This window comes from Pelodiscus sinensis, chromosome 15, assembly GCF_049634645.1.
Source record: "Pelodiscus sinensis isolate JC-2024 chromosome 15, ASM4963464v1, whole genome shotgun sequence".
NCBI classification, from domain to species: domain Eukaryota; kingdom Metazoa; phylum Chordata; order Testudines; family Trionychidae; genus Pelodiscus; species Pelodiscus sinensis.
Window position 1 is genome coordinate 4,819,049 of NC_134725.1, and position 27,883 is coordinate 4,846,931.

The 27,883-nt window shown below is 55.3% G+C and overlaps 2 protein-coding genes across 4 annotated transcripts in view; one reads left to right on the forward strand and one right to left on the reverse strand.

The window, feature by feature from the left end:
* POLE (DNA polymerase epsilon, catalytic subunit) overlaps nt 1-10,049 on the forward strand; it is a 56,903-nt gene extending 46,854 nt beyond the window's left edge. Inside the window, exons 39-49 of one of the 2 annotated variants that reach the window (XM_075897865.1) lie at nt 60-264; nt 1,377-1,550; nt 1,661-1,786; nt 1,923-2,055; nt 2,143-2,299; nt 3,772-3,903; nt 3,981-4,174; nt 4,257-4,457; nt 4,538-4,663; nt 7,127-7,216; nt 9,566-10,049. In XM_075897865.1, coding sequence (XP_075753980.1) covers nt 60-264; nt 1,377-1,550; nt 1,661-1,786; nt 1,923-2,055; nt 2,143-2,299; nt 3,772-3,903; nt 3,981-4,174; nt 4,257-4,457; nt 4,538-4,663; nt 7,127-7,216; nt 9,566-9,634 — 1,607 coding nt within the window. In that variant the 3' untranslated portion in view covers nt 9,635-10,049. Of the gene's footprint in view, nt 1-59; nt 265-1,376; nt 1,551-1,660; nt 1,787-1,922; nt 2,056-2,142; nt 2,300-3,771; nt 3,904-3,980; nt 4,175-4,256; nt 4,458-4,537; nt 4,664-7,126; nt 7,217-7,314; nt 8,569-9,565 lie in introns of those variants that run through there. The other variant, XM_075897864.1, reaches the window with a different exon arrangement.
* Nucleotides 10,050-13,518: 3,469 nt separating this feature from the next.
* On the reverse strand, nt 13,519-27,858 carry P2RX2 (purinergic receptor P2X 2). Of its 2 annotated transcripts, XM_075897868.1 has the most exons (12): nt 26,706-27,858; nt 21,810-21,945; nt 21,231-21,302; nt 20,924-20,999; nt 20,737-20,833; nt 17,787-17,867; nt 15,954-16,092; nt 15,729-15,859; nt 15,545-15,635; nt 14,584-14,649; nt 14,404-14,481; nt 13,519-14,182 (listed from the first exon to the last, which is right to left on the reverse strand). In XM_075897868.1, the coding sequence occupies exons 1-12, from the start codon at nt 26,933-26,935 to the stop codon at nt 14,051-14,053; spliced, it is 1,329 nt and encodes a 442-aa protein (XP_075753983.1). In that variant the 5' UTR covers nt 26,936-27,858; the 3' UTR covers nt 13,519-14,050. The 2 variants fall into 2 exon arrangements, with proteins under 2 accessions (XP_075753983.1, XP_075753982.1); XM_075897867.1 differs by having other exon boundaries at nt 15,545-15,859.
* Between the last annotated feature and the right edge of the window lie 25 nt (nt 27,859-27,883).

Genomic DNA, 27,883 nt, shown 5'->3' on the forward strand with positions numbered 1-27,883 from the left:
CGAGGGGCATTGCTGCTCCGCCCCCTCTCGCCCTCCTTGACGGGCGGCTTCTCCTCCAGTGTGTGTGGAGCTGGACCTCCAGAGCCTAGCCGTGAACACCATCCTGCAGTCCCACCACATCAACGACATGGAGGGCGCAGCCAGCACCAGCGTCAGCTTCGACGTCCTCCCGCAGGCCTCCCTCGAGGACATGGTGACGGGCAACCAGGCGGCCGGCCTCCCGGCCAGCTACGACGAGACCGCCCTGTGCTCCAACGCCTTCAGGTGCGGCCCGGCTCCGCAGGGAGCGCCGCTAAGGGCCGTCTCCGGCCCGGGTGTTCTGGGGCTGGCGGAGCAGGAGGCATCTCCCCGCCCTTGAGTTTTGGCCATTCTGTGGGGGCAGGGATGCTAGAGCGCAGACTCCGTCTTGGGTGGGGGGGAGCTTCTGGGGTTCCTCTGGTGGCATCTAGAGGACATTGGTGGCATCTGGAGGACGTTGGTGGCATGTGGGGTTCCTCTGGTGACATCTAGAGGACATTGGTGGCATGTGGGGTTCCTCTGGTGGCATCTAGAGGACATCGGTGGCATCTGGAGGACGTTGGTGGCATGTGGGGTTCCTCTGGTGGCATCTAGAGGACGTTGGTGGCATCTGGGGTTCCTCTGGTGGCATCTGGAGGACATTGGTGGCATCTGGAGGACGTTGGTGGCATGTGGGGTTCCTCTGGTGGCATCTGGAGGATGTTGGTGGCATCTGGGGTTCCTCTGGTGGCATCTAGAGGACGTTGGTGGCATGTGGGGTTCCTCTGGTGGCATCTAGAAGAGGTTGGTGGCATCTAGAGGACATTGGTGGCATGTGGGGTTCCTCTGATGGCATCTGGAGGACGTTGGTGGCATCTGGGGTTCCTCTGGTGGCATCGGGAGGACGTTGGTGACATGCCACCAACGTCCTCCAGATACCACCAACATCCCCCCCGATGCCACCAGAAGAACCCGACATCAGGGGGAGGTTGGTGGCATCTGGGGTTCCTCTGGTGGTATGTGGGGTTCCTCTGGTGACATCTGGAGGACGTTGGTGGCATCTGGAAGACGTTGGTGGCATGTCGGGTTCCTCTGGTGGCATTGGGAGGAGGTTGGTGGCATCTGGGGTTCCTCTGGTGGCATCGGGAGGAGGTTGGTGGCATCTGGGGTTCCTCTGGTGGTATGTGGGTTCCTCTGGTGGCATCGGGAGGAGGTTGGTGGCATCTGGGGTTCCTCTGGTGGTATGTGGGTTCCTCTGGTGGCATCTGAAGGAGGTTGGTGGCATCTGGGGTTCCTCTGGTGGTATGTGGGTTCCTCTGGTGGCATCTGGAGGAGGTTGGTGGCATTTAGAAGACGGTGGTCTCCCTCTCTCCCGGCAGGATCCTGAAGAGCATGGTGGTGGGCTGGGTGAAGGAGATCACACAGTACCACAACGTCTACGCCGACCACCAGGTGATCCACTTCTACCGCTGGCTCCGCTCCCCGGCCTCCCTGCTGCACGACCCGGCCCTGCACCGCACCCTCCACACCATGATGAGGAAGCTCTTCCTGCAGTGCGTGAGGGCCAGGAGGGGTGGGGAGGAGCTGGCCTACCGGGTCCCTGCACGCCATCGGGCCCCCCTTCCCCAATCCAGGTTTCCCCTCACGTCTTCCCTCTCCCCAGGCTGGTGGCCGAGTTCAAGCGCCTCGGCTCCACGGTAGTCTACGCCAACTTCAACCGTCTCGTCCTGTGCACCAAGAAGCGGCGCATCGAGGACGCCCTGGCCTACGTGGAGTACGTCACCAACAGGTGGGCCAAGGCGCCGGGGCCCGTGGAGACGTGGACGCTGCCCCTTCCTCCCCTGGCCTCTGCAGGGCAGAGCCGGTGCCCGACTCCCCTAGTCCCTCAAAGCCAGCAGGGCTGACCGTCGTCTCTTTCCCTCCAGCATTCACTCCAAGGAGATCTTCCACTCCCTGACCATCTCCTTCTCCCGTTGCTGGGAGTTCCTGCTGTGGATGGACCCAACGAACTATGGGGGCATCAAGGGCAGGGTGCCCTCCAGTGCCCCCTCAGCGGAGGTAAGAGTCCGGGCGGGGCAGAGGGCTGGGTGGAGGGCCGCCGGGCCAGGCATGGGGCCGATCTCTTCTGCCCGGGACCCTTTGTAGGCGGAGGCCAACAGAAGGCAAGAAGAGTCCAAGGAGGAGGAGGAGAAAGATCAAGAGGAGACCAGCGTGGAGGACTTGCTGGAGAACAACTGGAACGTGGTGCAGTACCTCCCCCAGGCGGCCTCCTGCCAGAACTACTTCCTCATGATCGTGTCGGGTGAGTGCGCCCCGGGGGGGCTCGCCTGGTGGGTGCCCGCCATAGCGGGGAGCGTGGCGCAAGGCAAATCTTCAAAAAAGGGAAGAAGGACGATCCAGGGAATTATAGGCCGGTCAGTCTTACCTCGATTCCTGGAAAAATCATGGCAGGGATCCTTAAGGAATCCATATTGTGGCATTTGGATGAGAGGAAAGTGATCAGGAATAGTCAGCATGGATTCACAAAGGGCAAGTCGTGACTGACCAATCGGATTAGCTTATGATGAGGTAACTGGCTCGGTGGACATGGGGAAGTCAGTGGATGTGATAGACCTTGACTTTAGCCAGGCTTTCGATACGATCGCCCTCAATATTCTTGCCAGCAAGTGAAGGGAATGTGGATTGGATAAATGGACGGTAAGATGGATAGAAAGCTGGCTAGAAGGCCGGGCCCAGCGGGTAGTGATCAACGGCTCGAGGTCAGGATGGCGGTCGGTTTCTAGTGGAGTGCCCCAAGGTTCGGTTCTAGGACCGGTTTTGTTCAACATCTTTATTAATGACCTGGATGAGGGGATGGATTGCACCCGCAGCAAGTTTGCGGATGACACTAAGCTAGGGGGAGAGGTAGATACGCTGGAGGGCAGAGATAGGGTCCAGAGTGACTTAGACAGATTGGAGGATTGGGCCACAAGAAATCGGATGAGGTTCAACAAGGACAAGTGTAGAGTCCTGCACTTGAATGGAAGAATCCCAAGTATTGGTACAGGCTGGGGACCGACTGGCTAAGTAGCAGTTGTGCAGAAAAGGACCCGGGGGTTACAGTGGATGAGAAGCTGGAGATGAGCCAACAGGGCGCCCTTGTAGCCAAGAAGGCTAATGGCATATTCGGTTGCATTAAGAGGAGCATCGCCAGCAGATCCAGAGATGTCATTATTCCCCTTTATTCGGCTTTGGTGGGGCCACATCTGGAGTGTTGTGTCCAGTTCTGAGCTACAGAAAGGAAGAGGACGCATTGGAGAGGGTCCAGCGGAGGGCGACCAAACTGATTCGGGGGCTGGAGCATATGATCTACGAGGAGAGGCTGAGGGAGTTGGGTTTGTTTAGTCTGCAAGAGAGAAGAGTGAGGGGGGATTTGAGAGCAGCCTTCAACTTCCTGAAGGGAGGTTCCAAAGAGGCTGGCGAGAGGCTGTTCTCAGTAGTGACAGATGGCAGAACAAGGAGCAATGGGCTCAAGTTGTGGCGGGAGAGGTCCAGGTTGGATATTAGGAAAAACTATTTCACGAGGAGGGTGGGGAAGCACTGGAACGGGTCACTTAGGGAAGTAGTGGAGTCTCCATCCCTAGAGGTGTTTAAGTCTCGGTTTGACAAAGGCCTGGTTGGGTTGTTTTAGTTGGGATCGGTCCTGCCTAGAGCAGGGGGCTGGACTTGATGACCTTCTGGGGTCTCTTCCAGTTCTATGATTCTAAGTGTCCATCTTGCTCCCCTCTTCCCCAGCCTACGTCGTCGCCGTGTACCACAGCATGAAGGAGGAGCTCCGGCGCAATGCCCCCGGCGCCACCCCGGTCCGGAGACGGGCCGGCAGCCAGGCCTCCCAGGAGCCCGCGGGTGAAGCGGGCGCCCTGCCCGGTGAGTGAACCCTTCCCGCCAGGAAGCGAGCTACCCCGGTGCATCCAGTTGGCTGAAAGTGCCTCTTCTCCCTTCAGGCGTGATCACTTTCTCTCAGGACTACGTTGCCAACGAGCTCACCCAGAGCTTCTTCACCATCATCCAGAAGATCCAGAAGAAGGTGACCGGCTCCCGCCACGCCACGCTGCCCTCGGACATGTTCCCGGTCCTGCCCGGCTCCTACCTGCCGCTCAACAACCCGGCGCTGGAATTCGTCAAATACGTCTGCAAGGTGGGCCTTCCGGCTGGAGTTCCTTCCGCCTGCCCGGGACCCGTCTGCGGCAGGTGGCTCATACAGCTCTCCCCTCCGGTAGGTGCTGTCCTTGGACGCCAACATCACCAACCAGGTGAACAAACTCAAACGAGACCTGCTCCGCCTGGTGGACGTGGGCGAGTTCTCGGAGGAGGCCCAGTTCCGCGACCCCTGCCGCTCCTACGTCCTCTCCGAAGTCATCTGCCGCAACTGCAACTTCTGCAGGGACCTGGACCTATGCAAAGAACCAGGCGTGTCTCAGGTACTGGGGGCTTGCCCAGCCCGGGGCCTTGCTGGGCTGGACTTGGGCACGTGTCCCTCTGACCCTGTCTCTGCCCATAGGATAGCGCTGTGCCGCCCGGCTGGGTGTGCTCCAATTGCCAGGCAGAGTATGACCGCGACGGCATCGAAATGGCTCTGGTGGAGGCCCTGCAGAAGAAGCTGATGGCCTTCACGCTCCAGGACTTGGTGAGAATCAGACAATCGTAGAATCTTAGAACGGGAAGGGACCTCAAGAGGTCATCGAGTCCTGTCCTCTGCCCTCACGGCAGGACTAAGCCCCATCTAGACCATCCCTGGTAGATGTCTACAGAATCATAGAACTGGAAGGGACCTCAGGAAGTCATCAAATCTAGACCCCTGCTGTCACGGCAGGACCAAGCCCCACCTAGACCATCCCTGGTAGATGGCTATATAATCACAGAATCCTAGAACCTCAAGAGGTCATCAAATCCATCGCTTGTCCTCATGGCAGGACCAAGCACTGTCTAGACTATCCCTGGTAGATATCTACAAAGTCATAGAACTGGAAGGGACCTCGAGAGGTCATCAAGTCCAGTCCCCTGCCCTCATGACAGGTCCAAGTACCATCTAGACCATCCCTGGTAGATATCTACAAAATCATACAACTGGAAGGAACCTCGAGAGGTCATCAAGTCCAGTCCCCTGCCCTCACAGCAGGACTAAGCCCCATCTACACCATCCCTGATAGATGTCCGTGGAATCATAGAACTGGAAGGGACCTCAAGAAGTCATCAAATCTAGTTCCCTCGCCTCCTGGCAGGACCAAGCACGGTCTAGAGTTAGACCATCCCTGGTAGATATCCATAGAATCCTAGAAATGGAAGGGACCTCGCAATGTCATCGAGTCCCGTCCCCTGCCCTCATGGCAGGACCAAGCCCCATCTAGACCATCCCTGGTAGATGTCTACAGAATCATAGACCTGGAAGGGACCTCAAGAAGTCATCAAATCTAGTTCCCTGTCCTCCCGGCAGGACCAAGCACGGTCTAGAGTTAGACCATCCCTGGTAGATATCCATGGAATCATAGAACTGGAAGGGACCTCGCAATGTCATCGAGTCCCGTCCCCTGCCATCACGGCAGGACCAAGCCCCGTCTAGACCATCCCTGGTCGATGTCTATCCAGCCTACTCTTCAGTATCTCCAATGATTGAGATTCCACAACCTCCCTGGGCAATTTATTCCAGTGTTTCACCACCCGGCCATTTAGGAAGTTTTTCCTAATGTCCAACCTCAACCTCCCTTGCTGCAGTTTAAGCCCCTTGCTTCTGTCCAATCCTCAGAGGCCAAGGAGAATAATTTTTCTCCCTCCTTATAACGCCCTTTTAGATATTTGAAAACTGCTATCACTTCCCCTCTCCGTCTTCTCCTTTCCAAACTAAAGCCCAATTCTTTGTCTTCCCTCCTCACTCATGTTCTCTAGAGCAGTGTTTCTCAACCAGTGGTCCGAATTCCCACGGGGGACTCGAGAGAAGTCTGGAGGGAGAGGGGTGTCAACACCACTGACATTTGGAGAAAACGATTTTTGTGTTGAAGCGCTATGAAACGTATTCTTTTTGTACTTTTTACGCGCCAACATTTCATCGCCCACCTGGCTACGCTGAAGGGCTGTGTCTAGACTGGCAAGTTTTTCCGCAAAATCGTCTGATTTTTGCGGGAAAAACTTGCCAGCTGTCTACACTGGCCGCTTGAATTTCCGCAAGAACACGGACGATCTCATGTAAGATCGTCCGTGTTCTTGCGGAAATACGATGCTGCTCCCGTTCGGGCAAAAGTCTTTTTCTGAAAAACTTTTGCGCAAAACGGCCAGTGTAGACAGCACAGTCGTGTTTTCGGCAAAAAAAGCCCCAGTCGCGAAAATGACGATCGGGGCGTTTTTGCGGAAAGCGGCGTCTGGATTGGCCACGGACGCTTTTCCGCAAAAAGTGCTTATGCGGAAAAGCATCCTGCCAATCTAGACGTGCTTTTCCGAAAATGCTTTTCACGGAAAAGTTTTCCGTTAAAAGCATTTCCGGAAAATCATGCCAGTGTAGATGTAGCCAATCGGAGTAGAGCGGAAGAACGACTTCTTGTGTCTTGCTCACCCCACTCCTGGAGGTGCGTCCCAGAATCACGTTGGCTGGTTTTGGCAACCGAGTCGCACTGGTGCCTCATATTTAGCTTGTGGTCCACTCGGATCCCTTTTTGCAGGACTCGTTCCTAAGAGCGCCCACACTGGGTCAAACCAAAGGTCCGTCTAGCTCTGTGTCCTGTCGGCCGACAGTGGCCAATCCCAGATGCCCTAGAGGGACGGAACACAAACGGAATCATTATGTGATCCTGTCGTGTTGCCCGTTTCCAGATAAATCGAGGCGAGGGACTCCATTCCTACCCATCCTGGCCAACCTCACTTCCAGGAATCTATCTATGTAGCTCTTTTTTGAACACTGCTCATGTCCTAGTCTTTCCTGCATCCTCTGGCGAGGAGTTCCACAGGTTGGCAAAAACAGACTCGCTTCCCATTCTGTGCCAAACGGAGTGTTCTTTCCGACGGGGAGGGCTCTGCATTGGTACGCCCTGTGGCCGGCACCAGAACCGCACGAGGCGAGCATGGCAGATCTCCGCCCTAAGCAAATCTCTTCCACTCCCAGGTGTGCCCCAAGTGCAAAGGCGTGAAGGAGGCTCACATGCCCATCTACTGCAGCTGCGCCGGGGATTTCACCCCGATGATCTCCACCCAGGTAGGTCCTTCTTCCCCCACCCTGGCCCTCTCCCGCCTCCCCCGCCACATCAGGGCAGGGCTTCCTGATGTTCCTGACTCTTCCCTGTGCGCCGGCAGGCCTTCGTGGACCAGATCCACGTCTTCCGCAGCATCGCCCAGCACTTCGGCATGGCCCACCTGCTGGAGACCGTCGAGTGGCTGCTGCAGATGAACCCCCAGCTCCGGCGATGACGGAGGGGGGCCGCCGATGGTGGCAGCGGTGGGATGACCCGCAGCGAGAGGCCGCTGTTAAGTCTGAGCTTGGACCTGCTCAAAGACCCCACTCAAAGGCCCCTTTTTCCAGCAGCCTCGGGCATCGTGGGCACCTGGGCTTGCCCGCGACAGCCGAAATCCCAGCTCGGCCAGGCCCGCCCGAGGGGGCTGGAGAGGGACAAATGCATGGGGCTGGCAGGCAAATTGGGGGCGGGGGGCACCCATCTCTGGCACGGACTGTGGCCGCTGGCACCCGGCAGCTCTCCTTTCGGTGCCCCTGTCCTACAGGATGGGCGGCTGATACGGTGGGGGTAGTGGAGGGGGGGGGGTGTTTTTTTATTGGGATGTTTGATAATTGGGAATAAAGTGCCTCTAACGAGCTGCCCCCGTTGTGGGGGGCGGGCAGGGGGCCGTACGGGGCGCGATGCGACAGCCGAGGACGCGGCGGGCACGGGAGCATCCGGCAGCATCCTTTGAACACGCGTTCGAGTTGATTCGGATCGGGGCCCCCGCTTGCCCGGGGCCTGACGGTTTTCTCTGTCGGGTGGCTCCGGGGACCCTCCTGCATCCCTGATTGGAAAGGAGAAGAGCCCGTTTCCCGGTGTTGGCCAGCAGGGGGCGCAGGTCGCCTGCTTTTGCGGCCGCCTGGGGAGCTGGGAATGCTCTGGTGTGTCGGTTTCTGTCCCGGGGGTCGCTGGTCACGTCCCACCCCGCCTGAGCCGTAATTTCTGTGGGTCTGCTCCCTTTGAGATGTTGGACTCTGCCCCCTTTTCCCCGCCCCGATTTATAGCTGGCGTCACACACACCCCCACCCCTGCCCCACCTTTTTGTTATGGAAATATTCTGCAGCTATTTTCCCCCCCGCCCCCGCCCCGTACCCACTCCCTGATTCCTTGCGCCCCAGTGTGCTGGGGTGGGGGGGCGGGCGGGGAGCCACCAGGGCCCCATCTCTGCAGAGCCCAGACCTGCTGTGGAAAAACCAAGCCCCTGCCCTCCTAAATCAAACACCTATGTGCATTTCCTCCCCGCCAATGCTGCCCCCTACCTAAACGCTATACCCCCCCTGCCCCCCATCCTATGTGCCTGGGCTCTGCCTTAGAACGGCCACACCAGGGAGGGAAGTGGGGTCTTTGAGCAGATCCAAGCTCAGACTTAACAGCGGCCTCTCGCTGCGGGTCATCCCACCGCTGCCACCATCGGTGATCCCACCGCTGCCCCCACCGGTGGGCCACGGGTTGACCAGACAGGGGAAAGGGATCTCTCTTGCAAGGGCCAGATGCACAGTCAGCCCGTGCAGCAGCTGCGCCTTCCCTCCCCCGGCGTGACTGGGAACTGGAGCTGGCCGGCCGGGGCCGAGAAACCCGACCCTAATGGTCCTGTGTCGGGAATCGCGCTGAAGGAGACGCCGGCCGGCCGTTCTGGGAAGCAGCGCTTCCTGCCGGTGCGTGTCGGCTGTGAATTCCCCTCCCAGGACTCCCACGCTGGGTTGGGCGGTTCTAGATCTGTGGCCACCCACGGCAGCCCCCGGCGCAAGGTGGAAAGGCCCCACACAGCAGGCGGACGGGGCTCGGTGAGCCGTAGCGATCCCTGCAGGTAGATCAGGTCTCTGCCTTGTGAGGGAGAGCATGGATTGCTCTTGAGACTCCAGGAATTAAATAGAAGCCTCCAGGAAGCTGTCGTGAGCCAGCTCGAACCTCGATCAGAGCTGTCGATGAACGGCACAGCCGATCCGTGCAGTAAGCCGGTGCGTGTGCAAAATGCCAGCGTGGGAGGTCGTGGTATTTGCCTGCCCACCAGTGTGTCTTCCCCGGGGGCTTTGGCGTGTAGTGAAATCGTGGCCCGGCGTCTGATCTACGTGAGTCACCGTGAACGTGCCCACTTGTGTGTCTACGCTACACCGCAGCCGACCCCACATGCGACAGCCCTCGATGCCAAAACCGGGTCTGTCGTTTTCTTCCCTGTCCCGTTTTCTAGCAGAATTCACTAGTTTGGAAGCACGTGAATCGGCAACGGAACCTACGCCCGCTTCCCGGCGCACGTGGTGCTTTCGCACGCTTGTGTGTCGGTGCGAGACGTGTGAAATGATTCAGTGGATGTGCCTTATTTTTCCCGGCAGCGGACGGACGGTGCCGGTGTGAGCGGGCTTAGCACTTCTGGCTCTGTCTTTAACGCCGTTGCCTCGTGACGAAATCGACCACGAGAGACCGCCACCGCCCCCATCTTCTGCTCCTGGGACCTTCCTCTCAGCCCTGCCCAAAGGCAGCTGGTCTCCTTCCCTTCTTCCCGCAGCGGATCGGGACCCAGCATCCCGTTAAGAGCAGAAATAACTTTCCGCCGCTTTCTCAAGCCAATCGGAGACGTCCCCGACTCGGCTCTTGGATTCTGGGGGGGACGTAGCAGGACTCTGTCCCCTTGCTTGTGAAACCAAGCTGCCTGCAGCCGAGATGCCAAAGGCTTGTGGCTTCCAAGCCGCCCCTGCCCCATTTCCCGGTGGGGCTGGCGCCAGAGGTCTCGGGAGCAAGCTGCTAATGCGCCGAGTTTTGCCGCAGACGCAGAAGAGCCGGCAAATGTGATTATACTTGGCTCCTCCGAGCTTCCTCTCAATTACCTCCCTGCCTCTTTCTAATTGACTTAACGCGCTGGCCGGGCACTTAGCGGTCCCCAGGGTGCATGGGGGGGCCGGATCCAAAGGAGGCAGGGGTTGGAGTGGGTGATGGGGGAGGGAGGCCTGGTTGGGAAGGTGGCGGATTGTGGCTGGGCTTAGACACGGCTCTCCCGGCCTTCCCACAGCGCCCCCTGCTGGCACATCTGCTGCGCCCGCACTCCTGGTAACGGGGTACCCAGGGAACTATAATTTCCCCCACCACCACCAGCCACTGTTCCTGCCTGGGTGTCTAGGCCCCCACCCCCCTGTTGAGGACCGCAGGGCTGGTGTTCCCACCCCACACCCTCGGTGCTAACTGGAGTGCAGTTGGCAACGCCCCATCAGGGGAAGTAGGTGGGCGTGGCACCGGACTAGCGCCCACCCACCTGCATTCTGGCCTCCTAGGAGCTGATCCAGCCGTGGGGAGTTTTAGGGGGTGTTGAGGCTGGCCAGCCGTAGGGCGAGTTCCTGGCTGAGCTCTGCGGCCCAGGGGTAAATCCGGAGTGGGCTGGGGGCATTCCTGGCCTCCCGCCTTGTAACAGTTGTGTGGGGCAGTGCTGTGAGGATCAAATCGGGGCCAACGGCTTAGAACCAGGGCTCCCTGCAGCCCAAGTCGGGGGGATCCTCCGTGAGGCACCAAACCAGTCACACACGCACCCCTCTGGCCGGCAAGAAATCCCACAAGCAACCCCCGTCGACACTCCGGTTGTACCTGGGCCGCCCCCTATCTTCCACAGGTGAGAGGTTATGAAATGATTTGGGGTTGGGAACGGGTCCCATATGAAGAGAGATTAAAGAGAACGGGGACTTTTCAGCGTGGAAAAGAGGAGACGGAGGGGAGAGGATAGAGGTCTATACAATTGTGACCGGTGTGGAGAAAGTGACTAAGGAAAAGTTATTGACTTGTTCCCATCGCATAAGAACGAGAGGCAGCAGGTTTAAAAGAAATCAAAGGAAGTTCTTCACACAGTGCACAGTCAACTTGTGGAACTCCTCGCCGGAGGAGGTTGTGAAGGCCAGGATTATATCAAGGCTGAAAAGAGAACTAGCTACGTTCATGGAGGTTAAGTCTATTGATGGCATTAGCCAGGATGGGTAAGGATTGGTGTCCCTAGCCTCTGTTTGGAGAAGGATGGCAGGAGAGAGATCGCTTGGTCGTTACCTGTTCGATTCACTCCCTCTCGGCAATTTGGTATTGGCCACTGTCGGCAGACAGGCTACTGGACTGGATGGATCTTTGGTCTGACTCAGTACGGCCGTTCCTATGAAAACCACAGGATGAAAAGTCTAGAGCCGTGGTTCCCAACCTGTGGTCCACGGACCCTTGGGGGTCCACGACGGTACCCCAGGAGTATGGGGGACCTTTAAAAATAAGAATCGGGCCCACCACGGTGGGCCCAAGTCTTTCTTTGTCTTGTTTTCTCTTTTCCTCTTTCCCCCTCACCTTTCTTTTCTTGTATTTATTTCTCCTTTCTTCTTTTCTCTTTCCCTGTTTCCCTTTCTCCTTTTTTCTCATGTATTTTTTTTCTTTTTTTCCCCATCTCTTTTTTCCTTTTTCCCTCTTTTCTTTTTTCTCTTGTATTTTTTTCTTTTCTTTTCTCTCTCTTCTTGTTTCCCTCTTTTCTTTAAATTTTTTTCTCCCTTTCAATCTCTCTCTCTCTCTCTCTTCCTGTTTTCCTCTCTTTTCTTTTTTCTCTTTTAGGCTAGGTCTACACTACAGCGTTTTGAGGCAAAAACGGCCATTTTTCCGCAAAAACTTGCGGAGCGTCCACTCTTCAAGCACGTTTTTCCGTAAGTAAAATGAAAGAACGGCGGGATTTCCAGTGTAGGTATTCTTCCTTCTACGAGGAATAACTCCTTTTTGCGCAAGATCGGGGCCTGGAAAAAGATGTGTGTGGATGGGGATCTTGCGCAAAAAGGCGTGTGGGGCTGGGAACGGGTTTTTTTTTTGTGCAAAAAGAGACAATCGAAAAAAGCACAGGTGCCTTGGTGGTCATTCTGTAAATAGAAATCGGAGTTTCCTTTTTGAGAGAGTGTCCAGGCAGGCTGGATGCGCTCTTGCGCAAAGCGTATTGCTTTTTCGAGGCGCTTTTGCAGTGTGGATGCGCTTTTGTACAAGACATGTTTGCGGAAGATTTGTTCTGCCAAGAGGTTCTTGCACATGAAGCCTGCACTGTAGACATCCTCTCTTTTTTCTCCTTTCCTTTACTCTCTTTTTCTGTCTTGTATCCCTTTTTTCTTTCTCTTTTTTCTTATTCTTTTCTCTTTTTTTTGTTTCCTCTTTTTTTTCTCTCTGGCAGGAAAGGAAGGCAATCCGTGAAATTTTAATCGATTGAAAAGGGGTCCGTATGCTCAAAAAGGTTGGGAACCATTAGTCTAGAAGACGTGACCTATGAGGGACGACTGAAAGAATTGGGTTTGGTTAGTTTCGATAACAGTAGACTGAGAAGGGACAGGATAGTAGCTTTCAAGTGTTACAAAGAGGAGGGAGAAAAATTGTTCTCTGAGGACAGGACAAGAAGCAATGGGCTTAAACTGCAGCAAGGGAGGTTTAGGTTGGACATTAAAGGTGTGTCTAGACTACAGGGTTTTGTCGACAAATGTGGACTTTTGTTGACAAAACTATATCTGCGTCTACACTGCCTTTGAGTTATGTCAACATAACGTCGACAAAACTCAGCCATTTTGTCGACGTATGTAAACCTCATTCTACGAGGAGTAACGCCTTTTGTCGACAGAGTTCTGTCGATAGAAGGCATTATTGCATCTATACTGTCCTTTGCGTCCACACTGCTATGTCGACAAAGCTGCTTGCTTTGTCGACAGAACTGGATGTCGTCTAGACGCTCTTTGTCGACAGAAGCTTTGTCGACAGTATCTGTCGACAAAACCCTGTAGTCTAGACATACCCTAAGAAAAACTTCCTACCTGTCCGTGTGGTGAAACACTGGGATAAATGGCCAAGGGTGGTTGTAGAGTCTCCGTCACTGGAGATATTGAAGATCAGATTGGGTAGACTTCTACCAGGGATGGTCTAGGCGGTGCTTGGTCCTGCCATGAAGGCAGGGGACAGGACTTGACCTCTTGAGGCCACTTCCAGTTCTAGTGTGCTATGAACAATCGCCCCAAATTCCCTTGGACACTCCAGCATTGGCTGTACTCCAACCAGTCCCACTGTTTCCACAGGTAATATGGTCTGAAAACCCACCTCACCCGATCCAAACAGGTTCTTCCAGTCCCGAAGGGCCCGCCCACCCAGTCAACGTAGGCCTCAGATCTGCCCCAAAAGAACCCACCAAGCCAATCCTCTAGAATCTACCATCTACGGGTTTATTGAGGAAGAAGAAAGAAAAGGTTGAGCGTAGGGTCGTTAAAGGAAGCTCGTGACATACATCAATCCCCAAGGTTCTGATGAAGGCTCTTCGTCGAGACGGAACAAACTGCCGGCTTCAACGTCTCCAGAGTACGTCCGATGTCAAGATGGGTCAACCAATCCTTCCGAGTCCTTTATCATGAAGATACGGCTGAAGTTCAGAGCAGGCATGAAGACAGATGGAGGCAGGATCCATCCATAATTTTGCCCACGGGGAGGGAAATCCTTTGTCCTCCTGGGTGAAGAGACCTGCCCGGAGGGAGCCGGTCCCGTGCTCAACAAAGTTGGCCATGGTCCTTTGGAAGCAACTAGCAGAATTCAGAAGTTTCTTGGCTGCTGTTATGGGCCATTTTTCACGCCACCACCCCTCGCAAGTAGGGGCGGACCCTTGCCGCCCTCTCCCAGAGCGAAATGTCGAAAAACGAGGGCCGGGACCGTCGGCGTAACTTCGCAAACCAAAATCCTACAAGCACAGGCATCACGGAAGTTGAGTCGGCAAAGTGGGCGCTTTCCTTGGCCACCGCCCTCGGCCCCGAATCTGGAGCACCCCCCCGCCTCGCCATGCCTACTAACATCCGACAATGTCACAGCAGCAGGTGGGGGGGCGGAGGAAGCTCAGAGCGGTCTGGAACCCGGGGGGCCGGCCGAGAGACCCAGCCGGGGCAGGCGTCTTCCATGGTGCCTGCTGGTGGGGTCTTCTCCACACAACTGGACATCTGGCCGGATAGAGGAGAGGGAGCAGTTAATGACTCAGGCTTGGTCCATGGCTTCCTGCTAGGATTTCTCACTAGAGGCAGTGGAGTCTAGTGGTGGGAGCCGGGATGGCTTTGCTCCAGCTGTGCTGTGATGTGGACAGTAACCCCCCACCACCGTGCCGGGGAAGGGGGCCATGGTAGGTCCCTCCCAGCCTGGCAGGAGCAAGGAGCCGGGACGGTACCTGGTCGAATTTGCAGGTGCTGTACACCTCGTTCTTGTTCATGAAGGTCAGTAAGATCCAATCGCAGAGGAAGGAGCCCTGGTTTGGGGGTGGGGAGAGAGACCAGAGAAAAGGGGTCAGTGCCCAAGAGAGCCCTGGGGGGGGGCAGGAGATGGGGGCAGCGCCCTGGCACGTACTCACCACTCCCACCGAGGTCAGCGCCGTGGCCAGGTTGATGATGGTGGGGATCAGGCTGAACTTGCCCGCCTAGGCAGTAGGAGAGAGGTGTCGGCCTTCCCCAACTGGGCAGGGGAGCTGGCGACGGGGCCCGGCCTGGCCTCGCAGGGTCCCATAGGGCCAGCCCCGATGCAGGGGAGGAAGGTGCCAGGCCGGGCCCCCCGGTGCCAGCCCCGATGCAGGGGAGGGAGGTGCCAGGCCGGGCCCCCCGGTGCCAGCCCCGATGCAGGGGAGGGAGGTGCCAGGCCGGGCCCCCCGGTGCCAGCCCCGATGCAGGGGAGGGAGGTGCCAGACAGGGCCAGGCCCAGTGTAAGGGAGGAAGGTGCCAGGCCGGGCCCCCCGGTGCCAGCCCCGATGCAGGAGAGGAAGGTGCCAGGCCGGGCCCCCCGGTGCCAGCCCCGATGCAGGAGAGGAAGGTGCCAGGCCGGGCCCCCCGGTGCCAGCCCCGATGCAGGAGAGGAAGGTGCCAGGCCGGGCCCCCCGGTGCCAGCCCCGATGCAGGAGAGGAAGGTGCCAGGCCGGGCCCCCCGGTGCCAGCCCCGATGCAGGAGAGGAAGGTGCCAGGCCGGGCCCCCCGGTGCCAGCCCCGATGCAGGAGAGGAAGGTGCCAGCCGGGCCCCCCGGTGCCAGCCCCGATGCAGGAGAGGAAGGTGCCAGGCCGGGCCCCCCGGTGCCAGCCCCGATGCGGGAGAGGAAGGTGCCAGGCCGGGCCCCCCGGTGCCAGCCCCGATGCGGGAGAGGAAGGTGCCAGGCCGGGCCCCCCGGTGCCAGCCCCGATGCGGGAGAGGAAGGTGCCAGGCCGGGCCCCCCGGTGCCAGCCCCGATGCGGGAGAGGAAGGTGCCAGGCCGGGCCCCCCGGTGCCAGCCCCGATGCAGGAGAGGAAGGTGGCAGGCAGGTCGGCGCCAGGCAGAACTCTCTCCCCACCTGGCCGTGCACGATGACGTCGACGCGGATGCCGTAGGCCTTGACCAGGCTCCGGGCCCGGGTCCCGTTGCAGTTGTAATACTTGGCAAACCTGGGCAGGAGAGAGCAGGGGGGTGAGAGCCGAGCGAGGCTCCGGGGCAGGGGTGCTGCGGGGCGGGGAGGGGCACTGCCCGGGAGCAGGTACCTGTAGTTGTAGCCAACAGACCCGCGGGCCGCCTTGGGGTCCAGCCGGCGGAAGGAGTAGCGGGGGTTGCAGGCCGAGCGGGGTAGGTCCAGGTTGCAGTCCCAGCTGATGATCACCCCGACCACACCGCCCTGCAGGGGGCCCAGAGAAGGGCAGGACTGGCCGGACCCCCCACTCAACCCCCCCCCCCCCCGGGCCGGGTAAGGGGTCCCCCGCGCACCCTACCTGCTCGGCCAAGGCCGTGAAGTTCTCACCCGCCTGCTCCACGATGGAGCCCAGGCGGAAGATGGGGCAGTAGAGGGCCGTGGTCTCGTTGAAGGTGCAGGCGCTCAGGTAGCCGGTTTGATCGTCCTTCACGTTCCCTCTGGGGAGACACGCCCGGAGCTGCAGAGTAGCCTCCCCCTGCCCCCCACCGTGCAAGGGAACAACATGCCACGTGGACCTCCATGTGACCCACAGGCCCCCGGACCCTGGGCAGGTGTGCACACCTGTGCAGGTGCAGACCTTCCCAGGCAGGTGCATATGCACCTGTGCAGGTGCATACACATGCAGGTAGGCACACCTGTGCGTATACATACCTGTGCAGGTGCAGACACGCCCAGGTAGATGCATATACACCTGTGCAGGTCCACATACCTGTGCAGGTGCATTCATACCTGTGCAAGAGCATAGACTCCTATGCAGGTGCATGCACACCTGTGCAGGTACACAGCGGTGCAGGTGCATACCTTTGCAGGAGCATACACTTCCATGCAGGTGCATACACACCTGTGCAGGTATGCACACCTGTGCATACCCAGACCTGTTCAGGTGCGTACCCAGACCTGTGCAGGTGCATACACGCACGTGCAGGTATGCACAGCTGTGCAAGTACACACCTGTGGGTATACATACCTGTGCAGGTGCAGACACTCTCAGGTAGGTGCATACACACCTGTGCACGTGCATACACATACAGGTATACATACCTGTGCAGGTGCAAACACTCCCAGGTAGATGCATATACACCTGTGCAGGTCCACACACCTGTGCAGGTGCATACACATACAGGTATGCACACCTGTCCAGGTGCAAACACTCCCAGGTAGATGCATATACAACTATGCAGGTCCACACACCTGTGCAGGTGCATACACATACAGGTATGCACACCTGTGCAGGTGCAAACACTCCCAGGTAGATGCATATACACCTGTGCAGGTGCATACACATACAGGTATACATACCTGTGCAGGTGCAGACACGCCCAAATAGATGCATATACACCTGTTCAGGTCCACATACCTGTACAGGTGCATACATACCTGTGCAAGAGCATACACTCCTATGCAGGTGCATGCACACCTGTGCAGGTACACAGCTGTGCAGGTGCATACCTTTGCAGGAGCATACACTTCCATGCAGGTGCATACACACCTGTGCTGCTACACACCTGTGCAGGTATGCACACCTGTGCAGGTACACAGCTGTGCATACCCATACCTGTGCAGGTGCATACCCATACTTATGCAGGTGCATACACGCACATGCAGGTATGCACAGCTGTGCAAGTACACACCTGTGAATACTCATCTGTGCAGGTAAAGACACTCCCAGGTAGGTGCATACATACCTGTGTGGGTGCATATATACACACACACACACACACACACACACACACACACACACACACACACACACAAGTATGCACACCTGTGCAGGTACACACCTGTGTACACATATACCTGTGCAGGTGCAGGCACTCCCAGGCAGGTGTGCACACACCTGTGCACAAACACCCCCCTATGCACCTGCCCAGCTGTAGAGCCATGTTTTCAGACACCTATACCCGCACCCCACAGCCGTCTTGAGAGGGTGCTGAGCCGCAGTGCCAGGCCGGCTCTAGGGGGCCGGCCTCCAGCCAGGTCGCCCGCCGGCTGTACCCACGTAACCCGGCAGCCCCAACCACCATCCCCACCATGCCAGTGCCTCCCACCCCCGCCCGGCGCGGCTCCTGACTGGCACTGCCAGGTCTGGGCACGTCCGTTCGCTGGTCACTGCTCCGGGGCGGGGCCGTACTTGGAGAACCGGAAGCGTGGGAAGTGGATGTTGTTCTTGATGAGGATGGTGAACTGGGCGGCCATCTCCCCCAGGGACTCGCTGGCCAGGGCAGAAACCAGAGTCAGCCACTCGCTGGGAACGGGGGTCCCCTCCCTAAAGCGTCTTTCCACGGCCACAAATGCCGGCCCCTGCCCCCGCCGAAACCCAAATCCCCTTTATGCGCCCGCCCCTTCTGGGATGGGTATCTTGTTCCCCTCTACCCAGCTCTGAGAGATGCCAACAGGCCTCGCCCGCCTGTTGTGGAAGGGCGGCTAGTCAGGAATACAGCACTTGACTGACAATGCACCTCCCATGGGGCAATCCGTAGCCAAGGGACTTTGCTGTGAATCTGTCGACCCACAGAACTGGTGGCCAAGAAACGGACGTGGGCCGGTGACTTGCTCATGGGACACTCTCCAGAGCCTTCGCCCAGCGAGAACAATGGGATTCCCTGCACAGGAGCGTCCTTGCCATGAAATCTGCCCCGAAGGACTAAAGGCCCATCCGGCCGAAGATTGCACTCCAGAGACTTTTAAGATCACAGATTGTTCCATCTCTACCGTAGGTCTGCACCAGGAACTTTGTAACTCTTGTATCTACTGTGGGCCCTTGAACAACTTTAATTGCAACTTCCTTTCTAGTCAATTTCTCGTCAAGTTCAAGTTCTTTCTAGTCAATTTCTAGTCAATTTTTTTCTTTCTAGACAATTTCTTTTCAATTTCTAGTCAAGTTCAAGTTCTTTCTAGTCAATTTCTAGTCAATTTTTTTTCTTTCTAGTCAATTTCTTTTCAATTTCTAGTCAATTTTTTTTTCTAGTCAATTTCTTTTCAATTTCTAGTCGAGTTCAAGTTCTTTCTAGTCAATTTCTAGTCAATTTTTTTTCTTTCTAGTCAATTTCTTTTCAATTTCTAGTCAATTTTTTCTTTCTAGACAATTTCTTTTCAATTTCTAGTCGAGTTCAAGTTCTTTCTAGTCAATTTCTTTCTTTCTAGTCAATTTCTTTTCAATTTCTAGTCAAGTTCAAGTTCTTTCTAGTCAATTTCTAGTCAATTTTTTTCTTTCTAGTCAATTTCTTTTCAATTTCTAGTCCAGTTCAAGTTCTTTCTAGTCAATTTCTAGTCAATTTTTTTCTTTCTAGTCAATTTCTTTTCAATTTCTAGTCAATTTTTTCTTTCTAGACAATTTCTTTTCAATTTCTAGTCGAGTTCAAGTTCTTTCTAGTCAATTTCTAGTCAATTTTTTTCTTTCTTGTCAATTTCTTTTCAATTTCTAGTCAAGTTCAAGTTCTTTCTAGTCAATTTCTAGTCAATTTTTTTTCTTTCTAGTCAATTTCTTTTCAATTTCTAGTCAATTTTTTTCTTTCTATTCAATTTCTTTTCAATTTCTAGTCGAGTTCAAGTTCTTTCTTTTCCATTTCTAGTCAATCTTTTTCTTTCTTGTCAATTTCTTTTCCATTTCTAGTCAAGTTCAAGTTCTTTCTAGTCAAATCTAGTCAATTTTTTTCTTTCTAGACAATTTCTTTTCAATTTCTAGTCAAGTTTCTTTCTTTCTTTTGCTACATCTAGACTGCAGCTCTTTTCTGGGATACTGGAGTTATCCCAGAAAAGCAATGCCCCATCTAAGGAACGCGTCTGCTTTTTCGGAAGAATTTCCAAAAAAGCGGACGCATTCTTTCCCCATCCCTGCAAACCTCATTTTACGTGGAAGAGAGGATGGCTCAGAAGAACAGGTTTTTCCGAAATTTGGCACCATATTAGACGCGCCAAATTTCAGAAAAGCCTCTTTTGAAAGAAAAGTGGAAAACGGGACGCAATTTGCGTATCTTTTTCTGACTTTTCTTTGTAGTCTAGATGTTTTCTTTCTTTTTCTTTTGTTTTCTTTTCCATTTCCAGTCGATTTATTTTTCTTTCTTTCCAATTTCTAGTTTTTCTTTCTGCTCCTGCCTCTTTCTTTTCTATTTCCAATCAATTTCTTTTTCTTTCTTCTCCTTCTCCTGCCTTTCTTTCTTTCCCTCCATTTTCCTTTTTCTTTCTTTCTTTCTTTCTTTCTTTCTTTCTTTCTTTCTTTCTTTCCCTCCATTTTCCTTTTTCTTTCTTTCTTTCTTTCTTTCTTTCTTTCTTTCTTTCTTTCTTTCTTTCTTTCTTTCCCTCCATTTTCCTTTTTCTTTCTTTCTTTCTTTCTTTCTTTCTTTCTTTCTTTCTTTCTTTCTTTCTTTCTTTCTTTCCCTCCATTTTCCTTTTTCTTTCTTTCTTTCTTTCTTTCTTTCTTTCTTCTCCCCCTCCCTCGTCTTTCTTTCTTTCTTTCTTTCTTTCTTTCTTTCTTTCTTTCTTTCTAGTCAATTTCTTTCTTCTCCTTCTCTGCCTCTTTCTTTTCTATTTCCAATCAATTTCTTTTTCTTTCTTCTCCTGCCTCCTTCCCTTGACTGTTCTTTCTTTCTCTTTCTCTTCGCCTCCCGCTGCCTCCTTCCCTCTTTCTTTCTCTTCTCCCCCCCCCCCCCCGCCTCCTTCCTTCTTTTCTCTTCTATTTCAAGTCAATTTTCTTTCTTTCACTTTTCGCTGTTAAATTCTACAGCATCCGCCTAGCGAACGCTTTTGGGCCTGGGAGCACCTCCTCTGATCAGGGGCGATGGGTTTTCATAACCTCTCGCCTGTGGAAGGAGCGGGGCTGGCTGGGGCCCAGGGAAGGCGGGTGTGTCCAAGTGGCTTTGCTTGTGTGACTTCTCGTGGGCCTGTGGGACTGGTTTGGGGGACCCACACACCCCTTTGGGGCTGGAAGGAGCCCTATTTCTACGCAATTTGCTGTGATTTGACCCTCACAGGGTCATCCCTCCCAGAATCCTCCCTCCCGCCATGCAAACTATGCAGCCCTATGGGGCTCCAAATTCAGTGGGGCTCCAGGCCCCGCCCCACGCCCCCCTCCCCTTCGCTACCTGACCGTGTGTCCGTCTTCCACGGGACACCAGGCGGTGACCTCGCAGGTCTTCCCCTGCCCGCGGTAATAGGGGACGCAGCGCCCCGTCCTCTCCCCTGTGGGGACAGACGGACGGCCTGAGCGGGCGGCCCTGGGGGCAGTGCCCGGGAAGGGGGGGGGACGACTCTCGTCTCCCGCAGGCTCACCGTGGCCCAGCATGTCCATGTGCCCAGGCAGGCAGTCGCTGTCGGCACGGCAGGCGGCGTGAGGGACCTCCTGGCTCTGTGGGGACCAAAACCAAGGTCAGGGGGGTCCTGGGGGGTGGGGGCTGCGAAGGGGGGGAGGGGGGGAGTTGGACTGTGCCGTTCTCCCTCCCCCCCCCGTGATCCGAGATGCGCCGTGTGTAGAGCGCCCTCCCCACACCCTTTCACTAGGGCAAGCCCCTGCCTCATTTCTCCCGCCTCCCCCCCAAGTAGGGGCCTTGCCCCATCGCTCCCCCCAGCCTCCCCTCACCTCGGGGCAGGTCTCCAGCGTCTGGGAGGGGGTGACTTCCACCCGGGTGATGATGCTGAACACGCTGCCGCCCTGCAGTGCCGACAGGAGGAGAGAGGGAGGCGCGTTTGCCGTGGGGAGACCCTCCCCCCCCCAAGCCATGGCGCCCAGTGCCCCTGAGGGAGGTGCTACCCCCCCAGCTGTGGGTGATGCTCACTGCCAGACAGCCTGGGGCCTGCTGGTCCTAGAGAGGTACTCTCGGGAGGGCTGGGAGGGCCAAACTTGACTGCATGAGGGGCGGGTTGGGTGGGTGTGGGGGGCTGGATGAGCCAGGCACAGCCCCCCCAGCTGGTGATTTGGAGGAGCCAATCCAGCTGTGGGGAGGCAGCTCTGGGTCTGGTGGGGGAGATGGGCCAGCGCGCCCCACGCTGGATCCTGCTACACCCCCCACCCCCCCGCAGGGTTCAAGGGGAGCCCTGAGGGGACAATGACGGAGTGGAGGGGTCACTGCTTTGTGGAGGGGGCGTCAGGGAGACAAAATTGTGAGGGAGGGGCGACATCGCAGCCTGGCGGGGGAGGGGGCCGGCCCCCCAGCCTCACCTCGGCGGGTTTGACGTACTCCTCCACGTCCCAGACCCGGCTGGGCGAGCGGGTGACGCCCTTGACCTTGGTGACGACCGAGCTCTCGGGGCCCGTCTCGCGCTCCTGGTAGCCCTTCTGGACGATGAACACGTACCTGTAGGGGGGACAGTGTTAGGGACACCCCATCCCCACCTCCTGCTGGCCTTGGGAGCCCCGCACTGTCCCCTGGGCCCCGGCATGGTGAGTTGTCTGCTCTCCCGCCCCGGAGAAACACGGCCCGATCTGCTCTGAGGACAGAATCCCCTACCTACCAATGCTACCGGCCATGCGGCTCTCAGATAGGGGGTGTATTGAGCATACGGCCCCCTTTTCAATCTATTGACATTTTGTGGACCCACCCTCTCCCTGTGGGAGGGAGGGAGGGAGAAAGAAAGAAAGAAAGAAAGAAATAGAAAAGGAGAAAAGAGAAAAGAGAAAAGAGAAAAGGAGAGAGAGAAAGAAAAGGAAGGAAGGAAGGAAGGAAGAAAGGAGGAAGAAAGAAAGAAAGAAAGAAAGAAAGAAGGGAGGAAAGGAGGAAAGGAGGAAAAAAGAAAGAAAGAAAGAAAGAAAGAAAGAAAGAAGGGAGGAAAGGAGGAAGAAAGAAAGAAAGAAAGAAGGGAGGAAGGGAGGAAAGGAGGAAGAAAGAAAGAAAGAAAGAAGGGAGGAAAGGAGGAAAGGAGGAAGAAAGAAAGAAAGAAAGAAAGAAAAGAGACCAAAAACGAGAGACAGAAAAGGAGGAAAAAAGAAAGAAAGAAAGAAAAGAGACCAAAAACGAGAGACAGAAAAGGAGGAAAAAAGAAAGAAAGAAAGAAAAGAGACCAAAAACGAGAGACAGAAAAGGAGGAAAAAAGAAAGAAAGAAAGAAAAGAGACCAAAAACGAGAGACAGAAAAGGAGGAAAAAAGAAAGAAAGAAAGAAAGAAAGAAAGAAAGAGGAGAAAAGAAAAGAAAGAAAAGAAAAGAGAGAAAGGAGAGAGAGAAAAGAAAAGAGAGAGAGAGGAAAAAAGAAAAGAGAGAAAAGAGATGGGGAAAAAAGAAAAGAAAGAAAAGAAAAGAGAGAAAAGAGATGGGGAAAGAAAGAAGAGAGAAAGGAGAGGGAGAAAAGAAAAGAGAGCGAGAAAGAGAGAACAGAGAAAAGAAGAGAGAGGAAAAAGGAAAAAAGAAAAAGAAGAGAGAAAAGATGAGAGAAAAGAGAGAAAATAAAAGAGAAAAAGAGGAAAAAGAGATAGAGAAAAAAGATAAAGAAAAGGAAGAGCGAGAAGAAAGACAGACAGAAAAAAGAGGGAAAAAGAAAGAAAAGAGACAAAAGAAAGAAAAAAGGAGAGAGAGAGGATAAAAGAGAAAGAAAGTAAGAAAGGGACAGAAAAAAAGGGAGAAAAAGAAGAGAGAGAGAAAAGAGAGAGAGTGGGAGAAACAACAAAAGAGCAAGAAAAAGAAAGGGTCGGACCCGCCACATTGGGCCTGATCCTTATTTTTAAACTTCCCCTGGACCCCCTGCAGTACCATCGTGGACCCCCAGGGATCTGCGGCCCACAGGCTGGGAACCCCTGGCCTGGCCTATTGGCTGCATCCAATAGCTGGCGAGGCCGCCGGCGTCCTGCTGGGCCGTGCAACGTGACTTCTTGGGGCCCAGTCGGAATCCTGCCCTGGATCCAGTTATTCCCATCTCACAGGTGCGAAGGTGGGCGGGGTCTCCCTTCCCGCTCCCTCGTGCCACGCACGCCCCACCGTGCGTTGCACGGGGGAGCCGTTCGGCCGTCTGCCCCCACTGAGAACAGCCTCTCGCCATCCTCTGTGGAACCCCCCTTCTGGGAGTTGACAGCTGCTCTCAAATCCCCCCTCGCTCTTCTCTTCTGCAGACCAAACAAACCCAAATCCCTCAGCCTCTCCTCATAGGTCGTGTGCTCCAGCCCCCGAATCATTTCGGTCGCCCTCCGCTGGACCCTCTCCAATGCGTCCACAGCCTTCCTGTAATTGGGGACCCAGAACTGGACACAATACTCCAGATGTGGCCTCACCAGAGCCGAATAAAGGGGAATAATCACTTCCTTAGATCTGCCGGCACAAAGTATACCAGGCGAGGTGCCCATAAAAAAAGAGAGAGAAAAGAAAAGAGGAAGAAAGAGGAAAAAAGAGAGAAAGAAAGAAAAAGAAGAGAGAGAAGAAAAAAAGAAAAAAGAGAAAAAGAAAAGAGAAAAAAGGATGAGAGAGAGAAAAGAGAAAAAGAGAGATGGGGAAACAACAAAAGAGAGAAAAAAAAGGATTGCTGATTTCACACAATTCCTACGCACGTCTCGTACTTGTCAGGATACAGGGGGGCATGTAGCGTGACGCACTCTTGTGGCAGTGGGTGTGAGGCTGAGGGACGCATGTGGCCGGCACATTGCAAAGGGCCCGTGCGGAACGGCCCAGCGAGTTGTTCTTGACTGACAATGCACCTTGGAAGACACGTCCGATGAGCCTTCTCGGGAGCGTTCAACCTGCCTTCTACCGGCGAGGAACCGAGTCGTGCTCTGGGGATTTGCCCACGTGACCGAGCGTGCGACGGGGCACCATCTTGTGGCTGCACGTTTCCACAGGCAGACCAATGGCGGTCCTGGGAACGCCACCGTTTTCGTCTCGTTCCTGTCCTCGCCTCTTTTCCTCTCCACCGTCTCGACTGCCCGGCTCTCCGAACCTATATATCGCCGGCATGTTCTCGCCAGACTCCGGGGAGCCTTTCGATGATTCGGAAGTCACCAGAAACGTGACATCGGGCGTTGTCTAGCGCTGCTTCCACATTGCACTTGGACCCAAATTGAATTCCTTGAACACTTTCGTGGTATCGTGAGTTTTCGTGGGCACAGCCTACTTCTTCAGATGCCTGGAGTTTTTAATCTGACGTTTCATCCGAAGAAGTGGGCTGTACCACGGACGCTCGTGATGCCGTTGACGTGTTTTGTTCCACCCGACCATTTGTTGTTTTTTCTGTACAGACTAACTCGCCCACCCCTGACGCGTCTTTAACACGTTCGACGCTCGCCTTTTCGCATTTCTTTTTACAGCTACATTTTGAGATCCTGAAAGATCAGCCACTGCGTGTGGTTGGGGCAAAATCTAGTTATGGACTGATCCGGGAGGATGGCTGGTTTTTCGGGCTCAGGCGCCCTTTTTCCTGTGACACGTCTGGTTTTAAGAAACCAGATATGGGGCGTCTTTTTGGGTCGGGCCACTGCCCCACCGAAAAATCAAACGGGGGCCAGGCAAGAGAGAGAGGCCAAAAAAAATCACTGATTTTGCCCTCCGATGGAAAGAAACGCTTCCCTCCAAAAGGAATAACCCACCCAAATGGACGGACTTGGTTTCCGACAGCGAGGGGTGTAGGAAAGAGGGAACCGGAGGAATCGAAATCCCCTGGGAGACATTTTGCTCCGTTGCAACTCCCGGCCGACAACGGGGCCGACAAAAAAGAAGAGGAACGTTTTGACGGAAAATGATGGGATGAAATTTTTAAAAATGGTTCTGGTGTGGATGGTGGCGGAGAGGAAGAAAGCAAAACGCTCTAACGGGAAACCACACACAGACACACACACACACACACACACAGTCCTATTCCCTGGTCAGTTTTATACACACACACACACACACACACACACACACACACACACACACACACACACACACAGAGTCCTATTCCCTGGTCAGTTACACACACACACACCACACACACACACACACACAGAGTCCTATTCCCTGGTCAGTTACACACACACACACCACACACACACACACACACACACACACCCTCCCATTCCCTGGTCAGTTACACACACACACACCCTCCCATTCCCTGGTCAGTTACACACACACACACACACACACACACACACCCTCCCATTCCCTGGTCAGTTACACACACACACACACACACACACCCTCCCATTCCCTGGTCAGTTACACACACACACACACACACACACACACACACACCCTCCCATTCCCTGGTCAGTTACACACACACACACACACACACACACCCTCCCATTCCCTGGTCAGTTACACACACACACACACACACACACACACACCCTCCCATTCCCTGGTCAGTTACACACACACACACACACACACACACACACACCCTCCCATTCCCTGGTCAGTTACACACACACACACACACACACACACACACACACACACCCTCCCATTCCCTGGTCAGTTACACACACACACACACACACACACACACACACCCTCCCATTCCCTGGTCGGTTACACACACACACACACACACACACACACACACACTCCCATTCCCCAGTCGGTTACACACACACACACACACACACACACACACTCCCATTCCCCGGTCGGTTACACACACACGCACACACACACACACACACAGACCCTCCCATTCCCCGGTCGGTTACACACACACACACACCCTCCCATTCCCTGGTTGGTTACACACACACACACACACACACACACACCCTCCCATTCCCCGGTCGGTTACACACACACACACACACAAACACACACAGACCCTCCCATTCCCCGGTCGGTTACACACACACACACACACACACCCTCCCATTCTCTGGTCAGTTACACACACACACACACACACACACACACACACACACACATCCCTGCAACCCAGAATTGCCTTTCCCTCCCCCGTCCCGGCAAGGGAAGATGAGGCAGGATCAAAGCCCGTTGCTCAGGGCAGGGGCCAGACCTGCCCCCGGGCCAGGCCGCGGACACGGCCCCCCTCCTGCCTCGCCTCTTCTGCCCTGCCCCGATCCCCCCCTCCCGGTGTGTTTTCTCGCCGTTCCCCCGGCCTGCCCCTCTGCTCCCCCCACCCCGCCCAGCCCCCCGGCCCGGCCCCTACCAGACAAAATAGAACAGGATCAGCCCTTGCACCCCTCGGTACAGGACGCCCAGCTTGCGGCTTTTCACCACCATCACTTTGGGGGTCTCGTAGTCCCAGAACTCCCAGAAGCAACGCCAGCAGCCCCTAGCCCCGGGCCCCCGCCGTGGGGCCTTCTCCATCTGCAAGCAGGCTGGGGGGCGCTCCTCCCTCTCCTGTCTCGCCTCTACTTCTCCCGGCTGCGGGTTCATGCTCTGAACCTCCCCAAGAGCCAAGAAGTCGTCGCCCGCCTCTGTGGCATCTGGAGGGATCCCCCCCCCACACACACACCGCCCCGGAGCGCCCGACGCTGCCCATCTGTACAGCACGGATGCGTCTACGTCACGCCCACAATTTGCTCCCTCCTGGGAGAGGGAGGCCCGAAAACCAGCCCCAGGCTCGGCGAAACGCACCGACCTCGTCCGTTTCAGCCTGACCCGGCGCAGGGCGGGCCTAATGGAGCAGCTGGTGCAGGACGCGATCAATAAAGACGGAGAGGGAAGGGAAGCCGTGAATGCCGCTCGAGTCGGGCTAATGGGGCCTGGCGCATGAACGAGGCAGCTGCCGTGGGGGGCACGACCCGCTGGGGGGAGACCGGTAAGCGATTGCTGGAATGCACTGAGACTCCGGCCCGGCGCTTGCAAGAGAGCGCGCGCCAGAAATCGGCGTGATCAAAAGTGGGTCGGTTTCGCGCACACACACACACACACACACACACACACACACACACACACTCACACACTGGTGTTTTGTGGAATTGACGCGTGGCCACAAATACGCCTCGCTCGACGCCACTCGGGACAAACTCGCCCCCGTCCCCCCTCAATCTTAACGGCCCAGATTGCTGGATCTGTATTTTGGGGGACAGATCACCATTGTATGCACAGTTAGAAATATAGAGTACGGCAGGGGTTCCCGGCCTTTTGGAGCATACGGACCCCTTTTCAATCGATTAAAAATTCACGGACTGCCCCTCTTTGGGGGAGGAAAGGAAGAGAGAGGGGAAAAGGAGAGAGAGGGGGGGAAAAGGGAGGAGAAAAGAAAGAAAAAAGAGGGGAAAAGGAAAAGAGAGAAGAAAAGAGAGAGAGAAACAACAGAAAAGACGAGAGAAAAAAGGAAAAAGGGAGAGAGAGAAAAGAGGGGAAAGGGGAGAGAGAAAC